The sequence below is a fragment of the Portunus trituberculatus genome, chromosome 38 (assembly GCF_017591435.1).
Source record: "Portunus trituberculatus isolate SZX2019 chromosome 38, ASM1759143v1, whole genome shotgun sequence".
NCBI lineage: Eukaryota > Metazoa > Arthropoda > Malacostraca > Decapoda > Portunidae > Portunus > Portunus trituberculatus.
The window spans coordinates 20,884,788-20,899,485 of record NC_059292.1 but is presented as its reverse complement, the minus strand read 5'-3'; the positions used below and the strand labels follow the sequence as shown (position 1 = coordinate 20,899,485).

The window sequence follows — 14,698 nt, the reverse complement described above, 5'->3', positions numbered from 1 at the left end:
GCCTTGGAATATTTTTGTCAGTGTTGGACTCTTTCCAGCTTTTTGTCTTTTCTGTAATAAGGGGACCGGAATTGTACATAGTATTCAGGTGGGATCTAATAAACGAATTATTGATTTTTTTGTTATTCTTTGTATTACTTTTTATATTACTTTTTTGGAGCATGACTCCTCCACTGACTTTGCTCTTAAGTTCGCAACTGAAGATTGAATAGGCTGATGAATTATATTCCACAACAAAATCTCTATTAAATGTATCGAGCCCCAACTCAGTAGCTACAATAATATGATATTTATCCATCGCTACAAGTGCTTCCAGGTTCTCAAATTTGTTTCAGAGACTAGGCACATTAATATAATTTTTTATGCTTCCTGAGTCGAAGATCGATCTGGCTTCTTGTTCCCTAACGATGAAGCTGTTAGAGTCGTTCGTTAGCTTGATATTTTTTGAGATGTCTGAAACCTGTTTACAAAGCAGCTTTCCTAAGCGGCCTGCTCCTACGAAATTTAGATGGACACCATCTCCTCGATAGAGATGAGCATCAAAGTAAAAGTGATCCCATAGATTAATTAAGTGAATGTTTTTTTCGGTACACAAAGTTTTGAGTCGGTTGTTCGTGATGAAGGCCATGTTGTAGAATATCCTGTTAGCCCCAACCTTGGCAACCTTCCAGAGATGAAAATGTTTGAACCGTTCGCCTTACCTTTGAGCTGCTTGATCAAATGACGATACTTGTCAAGCAGCTCCTCGGAACGTCATTAGTACCAGCAGGAATTACAAAGAGTGTATTATTCTCACAATTACTGGTGACATCATCACATGCTGCAGTGATGTCATCTTGTCCAGCACCTGGATGGCAGAAACGCTTGCTGCGGCCATTTGAAGAACGGCCATAAAATTCTGATAGTTTGTCACCTACCATCGAGTCGCCCACTAGGCGGACTTCAGACTCACCCTCTATGGTGCCTCCTAAAATTTGGAGTCTATGAATTTGAGATAATTATGACGGGCATTGACTTAGTTCGAGGTCTGTTACCTTGACGGTTTGAAAATTATGAGCATGTTAGGAGAGAGAGAGAGAGAGAGAGAGAGAGAGAGAGAGAGAGAGAGAGAGAGAGAGAGAGAGAGAGAGAGAGAGAGAGAGAGAGAGAGAGAGAGAGAGAGAGAGAGAGAGAGAGAGAGAGAGAGAGAGAGAGAGAGAGAGAGAGAGAGAGAGAGAGAGAGAGAGAGAGAGAGAGAGAGAGAGAGAGAGAGAGAGAGAGAGAGAGAGAGAGAGAGAGAGAGAGAGAGAGAGAGAGAGAGAGAGAGAGAGAGAGAGAGAGAGAGAGAGAGAGAGAGAGAGAGAGAGAGAGAGAGAGAGAGAGAGAGAGAGAGAGAGAGAGAGAGAGAGAGAGAGAGAGAGAGAGAGAGAGAGAGAGAGAGAGAGAGAGAGAGAGAGAGAGAGAGAGAGAGAGAGAGAGAGAGAGAGAGAGAGAGAGAGAGAGAGAGAGAGAGAGAGAGAGAGAGAGAGAGAGAGAGAGAGAGAGAGAGAGAGAGAGAGAGAGAGAGAGAGAGAGAGAGAGAGAGAGAGAGAGAGAGAGAGAGAGAGAGAGAGAGAGAGAGAGAGAGAGAGAGAGAGAGAGAGAGAGAGAGAGAGAGAGAGAGAGAGAGAGAGAGAGAGAGAGAGAGAGAGAGAGAGAGAGAGAGAGAGAGAGAGAGAGAGAGAGAGAGAGAGAGAGAGAGAGAGAGAGAGAGAGAGAGAGAGAGAGAGAGAGAGAGAGAGAGAGAGAGAGAGAGAGAGAGAGAGAGAGAGAGAGAGAGAGAGAGAGAGAGAGAGAGAGAGAGAGAGAGAGAGAGAGAGAGAGAGAGAGAGAGAGAGAGAGAGAGAGAGAGAGAGAGAGAGAGAGAGAGAGAGAGAGAGAGAGAGAGAGAGAGAGAGAGAGAGAGAGAGAGAGAGAGAGAGAGAGAGAGAGAGAGAGAGAGAGAGAGAGAGAGAGAGAGAGAGAGAGAGAGAGAGAGAGAGAGAGAGAGAGAGAGAGAGAGAGAGAGAGAGAGAGAGAGAGAGAGAGAGAGAGAGAGAGAGAGAGAGAGAGAGAGAGAGAGAGAGAGAGAGAGAGAGAGAGAGAGAGAGAGAGAGAGAGAGAGAGAGAGAGAGAGAGAGAGAGAGAGAGAGAGAGAGAGAGAGAGAGAGAGAGAGAGAGAGAGAGAGAGAGAGAGAGAGAGAGAGAGAGAGAGAGAGAGAGAGAGAGAGAGAGAGAGAGAGAGAGAGAGAGAGAGAGAGAGAGAGAGAGAGAGAGAGAGAGAGAGAGAGAGAGAGAGAGAGAGAGAGAGAGAGAGAGAGAGAGAGAGAGAGAGAGAGAGAGAGGAGGTAAAGTCAGGGTTTAAAGGAGGAAGAGGAGGAGGCTACATCATGGGACTGGGAAGAGGAGGATGATGGAGTATTGGGGAAGGAGGAAAGAGCGGAACAACATAAATTCAGGTGAGATTGTCGCGAGGTACGGTGTTGTTGCTTATGAAAATTCGCATTGCTTGGATTATGTTTTCAAGTTTCTTTACGTGTGCAGTTGTCGTACATAACGGACAATAATAATTTATGACGTCAAAGTATTACCTTATAAATCGACCTTTACTAGACTTAAGTGCGGAGAGTGGAAGGCGTGGTTAATAGATCCTTGTGTACAACCTTGGTAATAACAATTTGAGGATTAATTCGCGGAATAACTGTCAAATTTACTGTACAGGTGTGACCAAGAAACTGAATGAACGAAAAATTTGTATGGAAAAAGATACTGCTGTGTTAGATGCTTCCATCACTGGTAGATATAGCTTCCACAGGATCTTGAAAAGGCCACAAAGACCAATCACCTGCCTTGAGTCTCGGTGACGAGTGAGACTTTCACAACCTGTGTTTGCAGCTATTTTCCTTGCAATTTTTTTTTTTTATATATACCATATGGGCTTTTTCACGGGAATTTATGGGCTAAAGGGGATACTATTTGGGGTACCTCCTATCTCAAAGCCCACCCGCTAGGAAACCGTTGCCCCGAGTGAGGAAGCCCAACCTACACTCGGACCGTGGACAGGATTCGAACCCGTGCGCTTGGAGACCCCTCGGACCCCAAAGAATGCATGGTTCCATAGTTCTGTCCCGTCTTCTGTCCTAGTGTTCTGAAGCCGGCGTAGCCAATCGAAGCAAGGCGGGTAAGACGGGGGAATGGAACCAGCACTCAAAAAAAGACCCCACTTAGTTGAAAGGTCTCGTGGAGGTCCGAGAGATTTAGCCTCACCTTCAACCACCTGACACACCTCTGCTACCCTTGTGAGGCCTAGCCGGTGACACCTGTCGCCAGGTGTTCTCCACTGACTCTAAACACTATCAGACGCTCTTCCAGAGAGACTGAAATATTCCTTATATAATATGAGAGAAAGGTGGGAATAGTAATGAGTCATTCTGAAGAATAGGAATGAAAGGACCACCATTGGCAAGGGAGGGATGGGAAGAGGAAGAGGAAGAGGAAGAGAAAGAGAAAGAGAAAGAGAAAGAGGAAGAGGAAGAGGAAGATATTAAACACATGTCAGAGCGTGTGACATAAACCGGCAGTGAGCTATAGGTAGGAAGTATGACCAGCTGTGTAATCTGACGCGTTGCTTGGTGCAAGGTGAGCTGGAACTGCTACTCACCAAGGGAAGGCGGAGGCTTGAGTGGGGGAGCCGCCAGCAGCGTGTCTGGGAAAGGATAAACAGCAGGTCACGAATATTTTTAAGAGATTTACAGCTACAGTTGGACTACCATTTTTAATAGTTTTGTTGCCGTCGTCCAGAACCTTTCTTACATTTAGGAGATCCAAAATATTGTCTCCTTAAGGAACTGATACCAATATGATAATACTAAACAAAATTCATGTATGGAATTATTAGAATCATATTGACATCTGCTTAGAAATCATGAGAGCTTCGCTCCCATTACGAAAAAAACAGTCGCTTTCTGATCTTTAGTTCTACATTGCCTGAAGTGCAACTAAAAACATTAGCCTCCCATTGACTACACTCTTCTTGACAAACTATCTCCTCCTCCCATAAGGTCGGCAAAGGTTTGGAGGACTTGATTTGCCGGCGCTGTGCAATGCTGAGCTACGACGACAGACGGCGGGATGGGAGTAGTGAGGAGACCCTCACCTCATTACTCATCACTACAGCACGGTAAGTCCCACGCGAATGTTTGACGTGTAGAATTGAACGTGACTAAATAGGCTTTTTTTTTTTTCTCGAGATTTTGCATAAGTTTAGGGCCGCCGTGGTACAGTGGAACCACGTGTGCTTTGGGGTCCGAGGGGTCTCCAAGCGCACGGGTTCGAATCCTGTCCACGGTCTGAGTGTAGGTTGGGCTTCCTCACTCAGGGCAAGGGTTTTCTAGCGGGTGGGCTTTGAGATAGGAGGTACCCCCAAAAAGTATTCCCTTTAACCCATAAATTCCCGTGAAAAGCCCACATGGTATAAATAAAAAAAAAAAATTGATATATTAGAAATTTTGGGTTACCGATTTTGTGATATTTATGATTGTCAGTGGTAATTGGTAAATTTCTAGTAAATTCTGGAACTCCCTACTTGCATATGTATTTCCATCTTATTATTACCTGAAGCCATTTAAAAAGGCAAGTTTCAAGACATTTATCCCTTTCTTTTGGCTAAATCTCTCGGACCTCCACGGGAACTTTCAACTGAGTGGGCTCTTTTAAAGTTTTTTTTTTTTTTTTGCCAATGGCCAGTTTTCCGCTCTTACACGAAAAAAAATATGATCTACGTTGTATTGAACAGTAACTGCAAGAGTTGGAAGTGTACAATTTGTACTCTCTCTCTCTCTCTCTCTCTCTCTCTCTCTCTCTCTCTCTCTCTCTCTCTCTCATGAGATACAATAATAACAGTAGTTGTAGTAGTAGTAGTAGTAGTAGTAGTAGTAGTAGTAGTAGTAGTAACAGCAGCAGTAGCATTAGAAGCCTCACCCCTGCAGTAGTCGCTGACGGCAGGTTCACCAGTATCGGTGAGAGCAGTGGGGCACCAGCAGGCCTCGGCGTCCTCACAGGCACACTCCTTGTACTCACGAGCCTTGTACTTGAAGGGGAACACGCAGGGGCCGTTGTCCATGGTCATGACCATTCCGTCTTGTGGAGGAATGGAGTGAAGGGTTGAGGAAAGGAATGCTCGAAAATGTTGTGAAACAGTTAACATCTGGCTATATATTTGCGGTGTGGTTTCTAATATAGATCCAATATAACACATGTATACCGCCTGATAGATCCAGTGAAGGTACTCAGTCGCTCGCACCAGAGACGCACAGGCAGGCGGTTCACGTTACCTGACTCTGGGAGGGGAGATGGGCGAGGCAGGGCTGTGCTGTTGTCTGGTGGAGGAAGGAAGGGATGATTATTATGTTTTGGGTGAAGCATTTTATTTTTCTTAGCTAATACTAAATGTGAAGTGACTAATATTTCAAGACAACAATGGATTACACTAACCTTCGCGTCTGATGACTGGAAGATTTTTGTTTCTCTTCATGACGTCTGAATCTGTTGAGGGAGAGAAGTGAGTGATGGTAGGTCATGGGATGCGAGACCTGTGTGGTGTGCTGTGGGTGACTGAGAGAACAATAAAATCTGGAAATATTCTGGAAAAATTCCCCCAATTAGTATTCTCTTTATTATTTGTATTAGTTTAAAATGCTGCAAATAATCCGTAGCCTTAATGAAACGTGACAAACTTCCTCTGTAATTTGAATACAGCAAATATTCTTAATAAGCTTCTTAAATTGTAGCAGATTTTCTCAGTAGAGTTAATTAAACATGAAAAATCTCTACAGACTAAATGAAACGCATTAAACTACTTGTTTTAGCTTCGTTAAGTCTATAGCCAGACCTGACGTACTAGAGCACATCACACACCAGAACAGCAGACCTTTAGTGCAAGCAGCGATCATCATGGGCTCGTAGTACTGGTTGGTCTTCACGGCGCACCACGTGAAGCTGGAGTGAACAGCAGTGCATTGATTGTAGTTCCTGCCGTTGTAGTAGAAGGGGAATGTGCACTGTATCTTGTTGTCGTTGTCTGTAACCAACGGATGTCGATGAGTAACTTGAGGTACTGTCATTGACGTGTTGGGAATGCCTAATGAGATACCAAGCATTCTAGACGTAATAGAAAGATGTAATAGAAAAAAAATATAGGGATAATGAGAGGGTGATTAGAATAACGGGTAATAATCTTGAAAGTGTATGCACGTATATCATAACCAAGTTCTCTCTCTCAATATGATAATGATGAAAATTGTAAAATAAGAGAAAAAAAATTTCGTAACTAAAATATTAACGAAACATTTTAATTAAACGTAAACACAAAGAAAAGAAACATGACCTTCCTGGACTGGGGGCGGCTTGTTGCTTTGTTTTAGCTGCCAGTCATCAAGATCTGGAATGACAAGCCTACGTTAAAATATGAAACGTGGTCTATTTTCACACAATTTTCCTGACTAAGTCGAGTTGAACTCTCTAAAAATCACAGAAACTTAGTTCAAGCCTTCTTAAGAGGCTCCAGTAGAAGTTATTATTTTCCGAAGTATTTTCCATAGATAGTTTAACAAGGATTCTGCATCAATGAGAATATTGCCAGAAGAATATGAATAATAAACTTGATGCCTTTAAATTAATAACTATGAGAGAGAAAAAAAAATCATAACATTGGTTAAAACTTTGTGCCACTATGAGAAGAAAAAAAATCTATCTGCTTCCTTACCAATGCAGTAGTGAGACCTCTTCACGAATCCCTTGTTGCTGACCGTCGTGGCGCACCAAGGGGCGGGGGAGTCCATGCGCGTGCAAGTGTGATAGCTGACGCCCTTGTACACAAAGGGAAGGATGCATGGATCGAAGTCCACGGTGACTGGAAGGATTAAAGTAAATTAGTGATGGTATTTTTTTCTCTTATAAATCAAGCGAGATCGGCCCATGACAGATGAAAAGTCTTCTCTATGACTTTCCCAAAGAGAAAACAGAACTAAGACAGAGGATCCAACTTTGTTTAGACACAATGACACGCCACAGAAAGATTTTTTTTTCGGAAATTCATGAACACCTGACGGTGTCATATGATCAATTCACTGGAAACAATATATCAGTGGTAGAAATAAGGGGAGGTGTGTTGTACTAATCTACAAAGCTACCTACCGACGTGAATGGAAGGAGCTGCTCTGCTCGGGAGTGGTCCGTACAGATAGTCTGCAAAGATGTACACAGTAAAGCATCATCGCCACTGCATTAGAATGAAGTGAATCTGCAGTCTTTTTTTCTGTTTCTTTTCAGCGTGGTGCTGAAACTCATGAGGAAAAGAATAATGTTTAAACCCAATGAAGTACACGTGATTAGTGACAAGAGTTTTACCTAAGGATCTCTTCTAGGATGGATTAAAGTATTATTTTTCAACTGTCATAATATACGGTGTGCTTAAAGACTTCCAATCGATGAGAAACAATTTTCCTTCTAAGCTTTATATTATGTTAATTCTCATCGTTCCTTCTAAGCTTTATATTGTATGTTAAAAATCAAAGCATTATTAAACCAGTAAAAATCACACATGTTAAAGACAGATGTAAAAGAGAAGTTACGCGTCATGAACATTTCAAGCAGTGCAACCTTCAGGAAAACTATCAGATGCTCACCTTCTGCATTGGTTAGGGAAGTGTGTGGATGCTAGTGGTGAGAAAACACAGGATGAAAATCTTTGTGTTTAACCCTGGAGAAATAAAGATGTTTAATCTTGTGCTTTCTCATCACCACAGTCCATACTCACCCTTGCAGTAGGCTGATGATAAGGGCAGCCTTGTTGTGGTTAGTCTAGTGGGACACCATGGGGCCTCAGCGTCCAGTGATGTGCACTCACTGAACTCGTTTTCCCGCCACAAAAATGGAAACTTGCAAGCCTCCAGACTGACCGCAGTTATTCTTGGTCCTGGAGAATTTGAAAGGACAGCCACGTACTTGGTTGATGGGGGTGAGGTAATGGTAGTTGATGTGTTACGGTATGCGTATCTATTGTCGTCTAAGTGGATTGGAGGATGAGTGATAAAATCTGCTGTGATGGTTTGGAATAGAAGGAAATCAGGTAGAGATGAGTGAAGGATACTAAATTGTCTTGCTGTGACAAGAAGTTAATGATAATAACAACAATGATGATGACGATGATGATAATGTCTGGTTACACTTACATCATATATGAAAGGTATGAAAGGAATGTCCATAGTCTGACCGGGCTTAATTTACGGCTGTGGTGGGGCGAGGGTAGGTCTACAGTTCTGCCACGTTTCCAAAAAATGCGATGTGAAATGGAAGTTATTGGTGTACAAGGCATCGCAAATACCATCAATTCAGATGTATAAAATTTCGACTTGTGTATATAGATGGCTAAATCAACAGTAACCATCATATGCATAAAAAAAAAAAACTATATAGTACCATACAAACATGGCATACATATTCAACAGCGTTGCTGATATCAACTGTAGTAACTTATAATGGTACTTAGCGTATGTTTAGGGTGTGTAATAATATCAGCGTTACAGATATAAGATAATGAGCATGGAAAAAAAGAAATAATCTATTATCCAAAGTAAAAAAAAAAAAAATAGTAGAAGTCTTGTGAGTGGCGGCAATACTGATGAACCCAGCCTGGCCAGGCCGAATAGCCTCACCTTGTAGTACCAGATGTTGCTATAATTATAAGATAAAATGCTCACATTTACTGGCTTTTACAGTAATTTCAAGGGTGAGGCATAATCGCATTCATAATTCGTAAGCCAAGCTAATGTGTAGTTTCTATTTTTACAAAATAGTAGGTATATGCCAATACCTAAGTGAAAAAAAAAAGCATTATTCACTTGTGAGCGGCAACTCTTCCACACCCAGCTGGTGGCCTTGACACATTGTGGTGGCGACGTGACTGACCTCGTGCCACTCACTTATATATATATATATATATATATATATATATATATATATATATATATATATATATATATATATATATATATATATATACACACAATTATAAATGACTTACTAAAGAATCAAAGGTAAGCAGAGAGAGAGAGAGAGAGAGAGAGAGAGAGAGAGAGAGAGAGAGATTAACAGAACAACAGTAGTGAAAACGTGGCAACACTGTACAGAGACGCACGCCCCCCCACGGCCGTAAATTAAGGCTGGTCAGACTGTAGGCCTCAATACCAGGTCTTGCCCAACCACTCCTAACCACTGTCTCCTCAGACGACGAATTAATTAGGAAGGAATCTTAATTCTGTCGAGTAGCTGAGAGGAGAGGCCTCCCGTTGCTGTGCCAAATCACTCCTACCGTTAAAATTACTCCCAGGAAAAATTTGGACTGAGGGTCTGAGAACATTTTGGAAATTTACATTTAACTAGAGTACGAAATTTCATTGACCCTATGGAGTAAATCGAAGAGATTTGGCACGATACCGACCCATTGCGCCATCCGTCTTTTAGTCCAGCACCACTGTCGTGGGCTAAAGTAGTGGCTCCCAAACTTTTTTCGTACAGTCTCCCTCTTGGCTCCTACTCACACTTCTAGAGCCCCTTACCCATGCAAACAATTATGAGTAACTAAAACTAACACACCTTCACTAATCACTAGCTGCAATAGGCCCGAGTGACCATTCCCACCACTACCTCTCGCTTCACGCACAATACAGAGGCGGGACATTAAATAATCATGAATATAACGATACAGTAATAACATTGATATAGTTTTAAGAAATTTTGTTACTGATTTACGAACATTTATAGTGAGAGTACGTCTTTAAGATTGATTAATACCAAATTTTGAAATTCTTAATAGAAAAATATTTTTGGATTGGTTGTGATGTCCCACTTGCGCCTGCCTTCCGCTCCCATTATCCTTATCGCCCCCATGGATCCTTCCTAAGTCCACAGGGGACGGTACCGCCCACTTTGAGAAACCCTTTGCTAAAGTGACCTTCTGTGCGGAAGTGTATTCTGTTAATTGTGCTTAAAGTCGTATATGGAAGGGTCTATGTAGCTGATATCCCAATCACAGCAAGCACGACCATTAATTGCCATTTTGAGATTATGTAACACATCATCAGTAGTTTTATAATTTATTATTTATCGAATAATTTAAACCTCCGAGTAATTCCCACTGGCACAGTTCCACATGATAAAAGCATATCATCCCGCAGTTTTTTTTTTCTTTTTTTCAGTAAATATTGCAAACTTCAACTTTCTTTTGGTAGTGTAGAGAGGGAAATGATGCGCTGTTTCAGGCAATATTTCAATGAGAAATGTTTGCTACGAGTATTAATTCATTCCAATAATGTTATCTCACTGGCTGTCTCGTCAGAGACTGCAGTAGATCAAACAGTGAAACACACACACACACACACACACACACACACACAGGTTCGAAGGGCTGGTCACCCCTGGGATTTTTCTGCTGACCAGAGGGTTGGGGCGTTTGATGTGTGTGTGTGTGTGTCTGTTGTGCAGGAGGGAAGCCAGTTTAGGGCAACAAAATATTACAAAAAAGGTGCACTTGAGTGCTGGTTTCGTTAAAGAGAAGTGAAGAGTTAGCCAAAATTAAGGAACAAAGTGAGATCACAGTCTTACCCAAGGATCGGTATTAATGAGCCATGAGTTTACACACACACACACACACACACACACACGTGATCGAGACACGGTCAAGGTCGGACGCACGGACCAACGCTTCTCGCGATCAGCTGATCGCACTTCCACAGGTTGTTGTGTTTACAGAGGCCTGGGCAAATGTGAGACTTGTGTGGCAATAGCTTCCAGAAATTACACTGAAAGGCACCATGAGTCGGAAAGAGCTTACACCCATATGCAGGTATGAGAATAGGGAAATAGTACAAGAAGAGGATGGTTATGACGATGAGGGAGAGAAAAGATTCGGAGGATTTGATGAGACAAGTACCGCCCTCCATAGGCGAGTTTTAACTTTGGAGAAAAACTAGACAACTGGATAAGGGAGAGTATAAGGAGTAAAGAGAACGATGAACAGAAAGAGTTTCTGAACTTGAAAGAAAGGATAAAATAAAGTGGAAGAAAATGAAGCTAGACTAAGAGTAGAAAACGCGGAACTGAGAAAAGAACTAGCCAAATATAAGAAACATATGGATGAAGGACCTGAAAGATCTAGTTAACAAAGAAGAGGAAAGAGTACAGGACGTGATTAAGAAAAGTACAGGCATGGAGAGTCCAAGATAAGAAAGACAAGGATAACTTTCAGGAGGTGATCCAGGAACAACTAAAAGAAAAATATGAGAAAATGGCAAACAAAATGATAGGAGTCCTTAAGGAAAAAGAAAACCTATTAAGGGAAATTGCAGAAAAGAGTGTAAAATTTGGACTAAAAGAAAAAATGTAAAATATAGACCAAGAAGGGAAAAAGAGGAAATCAAATCAGTCAAAGACCTACTAAAAAATCTAAACAACGAAGATAGGCTGAACCTAGAGGAGGAAGTAGAGGAAATACACAAAGTGGGACCTTATCAAGATACTACTAAAATCACAAGCAGCAACAGAAGAGATATCATATAGAACAACAAAACTCAGAGAAACAGAAGGCTGCAAGGATATATATATATATATATAAAATATAAAATGAGGAAGAAAGGAAGAGATACAACGAACTGGCAGCAGCAGTAAGGGAAAAAAATAATGAAAGGTCAGAGGAGGAGAAAAAGGCATTTTTTGGAGAATTCTAGGAGACAGGATAAGGAAATGGTATATAAGAGAGAAGGAAGAGGAAACAGTGGAGCAAGTGTAACTAAAAGTGATAAGGGCAAGAAACTAAAAATGATGTATACGAACATAGACGGGGTTCTATCAAGTAAATTAGAACTAAAAGATTACATAAAGAAAGAAAAACCAGATATTGTATGCCTGGCTGAAACAAAACTAAATGAGGCAATCAAAATAGACTTGGATAATAGGTATAATGTATGGAGAAGAGACAGAGGAAAGACAGAGGGGTAAAGGAGGAGGAGGAGTCATGTTAATGTTAAGGAAAGAGATGGTGGTAAACCAAGTGGAATATGGAGAAGGAAAAGCAGAAGTACTGTATATTAAGATGCATATTAATAATAAAGAGTTAACAATCATTGTAACATATGTGCCACCAAAAACAAATTCATGGACCAACCAAGAATATAAGGACATGATAGATGACACAATAAGGAGTCTAACGAGAATCATTAAAGAAAGGAGAAAAGTGATATTAGTAGGAGACTTCAACTGTAAAGAAGTGGACAGGGAAAATTATGAAAGTGGTATGGGGGAAGAAGCCTGGGGAGAAAGATTCCTGAACCTAATGATAGATAATATGATGGACCAAAAAGTAAAGGGAAACACAAGATTCAGAGGAAACGACGAAAGGGCGAGATTGGACCTGGTTTTTACAAGGGGTATACAAATGAATGATGATATAAGATATAAGTGCCCATTGGGAAAGAGTGACCATGTAATATTAGAAATGGATATAGAAGAGGGAAAAGAAGATAGAGACGAATCATACAAAGGAGACCGATTAAATTACAGAAAGGCTGATATTGAGAATCTCAAGAACTATTTCAAATACGCTAACTGGGAGGAGATGGAAAACTCTGAGAGGGTGCAAGAGAAATATAACTTATTTTTGGAAATATACAAAACAGGAGTCAGGGAATATGTCCCAAAATATAGACCTAAAGAAGAAGGAAAGAAAGATTGGTTTAATGCAAGGTGTGCTAGGGCAAAGGAGAAAAGAGATGGAGCATGGAAAAGGTGGAGGAGAAATAGAAATGCAGTAAATAAGGAAAACTTCAAGACAGCGAGAAATGAATATGTTAAAGTGAGGAAGGAAGAGGAGAGAAACTATGAAAAGGACATTGTCGAAAAATGCAAGGAGCAACCGAAATTGTTCTACAGATTCATCAATGGAAAAATAAGGCCAAACGAAACAATAGTAAGGTTAAAAGGAGAGAATGGGATGGTGGAAGACCCAAAAAGTATGGCAGAACTGTTAAATAGTAAATTTCAGGAGGTCTTTACTAAGGAATCCAAATTTGAAAGACCACAGGGTAATAGAGAGACCGTCTATATGAAAGAGATTAAAGTAACCAAGCTTGAAATAAAAGAGTTAATGAAGGAACTGGATGAAGAAAAGGCAATGGGACCGGATGAAGTCTCAGGCAGAATACTGAAAGAATGTAGGGAAGAACTAGCAAGTCCTATATACAACATCATAAAATGCTCAATAGAAAATGGAACAGTACCAGTAGAATGGAAAAGAGCTGAGGTGGTTCCCATATATAAGAGCGGAAGGAAGGAAGAACCTTTAAATTACAGACCGGTATCACTAACTAGTGTAATATGCAAGATGTGTGAAAGAGTAATAAAGAAACAATGGATCGAGTTCCTTGAAGACAACAAATTATTATCAAATAGCCAATTTGGTTTTAGAAAAACGGTCGTGTGTAACAAATTTACTGAGTTTCTACTCTAGAATAGTTGATAGAGTACAAGAGAGAGAGGATGGGTTGATTGTATTTATTTGGATTTAAAAAGGCATTTGATAAAGTGCCACATGCAAGATTACTGTGGAAGTTAGAGGAGAAGGGTGGCTTAAAAGGAAGCACATTGAGATGGATGGAAAATTATTTGAGGGGGAGAGAAATAAGGACGGTAGTTAAAGATATGAAGTCCAAGTGGAGAGCAGTAGAAAGCGGAGTGCCACAGGGGTCAGTATTGGCACCAATACTTTTTTTCATATATATATATATATATATATAACGACATGCCAGAAGGAGTGAACAGCTACATAAATCTGTTTTGGACAGATGCGAAACTGTGCAGAGTTATAAAGCAAAAGAGGATTGTGAAATACTGCAAGAAGACCTAAATAAGATCTGGGAATGGAGTAAAAGTGGAGATGGAATTCAATGTGGACAAAAGCCATGTCATGGAAATGGGAAAGAGTGAAAGACGACCAGTGGGAATCTATAAGATGGGAGATGGAGTAGAACTGGAGAAAGTAAAAAAGGAAAAGGATTTGGGAGTGACGATGGAAGAAAACAATCAACCGGTAAGCCATATTGATAGAATTTTCAGAGACATATAATTTGCTAAGGAATATTGGAATAGCATTTCACTACATGGACAAAGAAATGATGAAGAAATTGATAAGTACTATAATAAGACCCAGATTGGAATATGCAGGAGTAGTGTGGACCCCCCATAAAAAGAAACACATAAGGAAATTGGAGAGACTACAAAAAATGGCTACAAGAATGGTTCCAGAATTTGAAGGGATGACATATGAGGAGAGACTAAAGGCTATGGATCTACCAACCCTGGAACAGAGAAGGGAGAGAGGGATCTGATACAAGTTTATAAATTGATCAACGGAATGGACCAAGTGGATAATGAGAATCTGATCCTGAGAAAAGAATATGACATTCGAAGCACAAGATCGCATAGTGAAAAGCTGAGGAGGAGAAGATGTGTAAGAGATATTAAAAATATATAGTTTCCCGCAAAGATGTGTCGAGACTTGGAACAGTTTGAGTGAGGAAGTGGTGTCAGCAACGAGTGTGCATAGTTTTAAAGAAAAATTGGATAAGTGTAGATATGGAGACGGGGCCAC

At 40.8% G+C, this 14,698-nt stretch overlaps 2 protein-coding genes across 3 annotated transcripts in view; one reads left to right on the top strand and one right to left on the bottom strand.

Annotated features, from left to right (window-relative positions):
* Window positions 1–4,179, top strand: part of LOC123515090 (solute carrier family 23 member 2-like) — a 47,051-nt gene extending 42,872 nt beyond the window's left edge. For both annotated transcript variants that reach the window (XM_045273515.1, XM_045273516.1), the window contains exon 15: window positions 4,059–4,179. The gene's annotated coding sequence lies outside the window, so the exon portion shown is untranslated. The remainder of the gene's footprint in view (window positions 1–4,058) is intronic.
* The window catches only part of LOC123514894, a 45,372-nt gene continuing 31,005 nt past the window's right edge, over window positions 332–14,698 (bottom strand). Inside the window, exons 17-27 of the mRNA XM_045273151.1 lie at window positions 7,814–7,972; window positions 7,192–7,242; window positions 6,761–6,907; window positions 6,383–6,436; window positions 5,927–6,076; window positions 5,491–5,541; window positions 5,331–5,375; window positions 4,978–5,136; window positions 3,659–3,703; window positions 797–967; window positions 332–519 (exon numbers count right to left, since the gene is read on the bottom strand). Coding sequence (XP_045129086.1) covers window positions 332–519; window positions 797–967; window positions 3,659–3,703; window positions 4,978–5,136; window positions 5,331–5,375; window positions 5,491–5,541; window positions 5,927–6,076; window positions 6,383–6,436; window positions 6,761–6,907; window positions 7,192–7,242; window positions 7,814–7,972 — 1,220 coding nt within the window. The remainder of the gene's footprint in view (window positions 520–796; window positions 968–3,658; window positions 3,704–4,977; window positions 5,137–5,330; window positions 5,376–5,490; window positions 5,542–5,926; window positions 6,077–6,382; window positions 6,437–6,760; window positions 6,908–7,191; window positions 7,243–7,813; window positions 7,973–14,698) is intronic.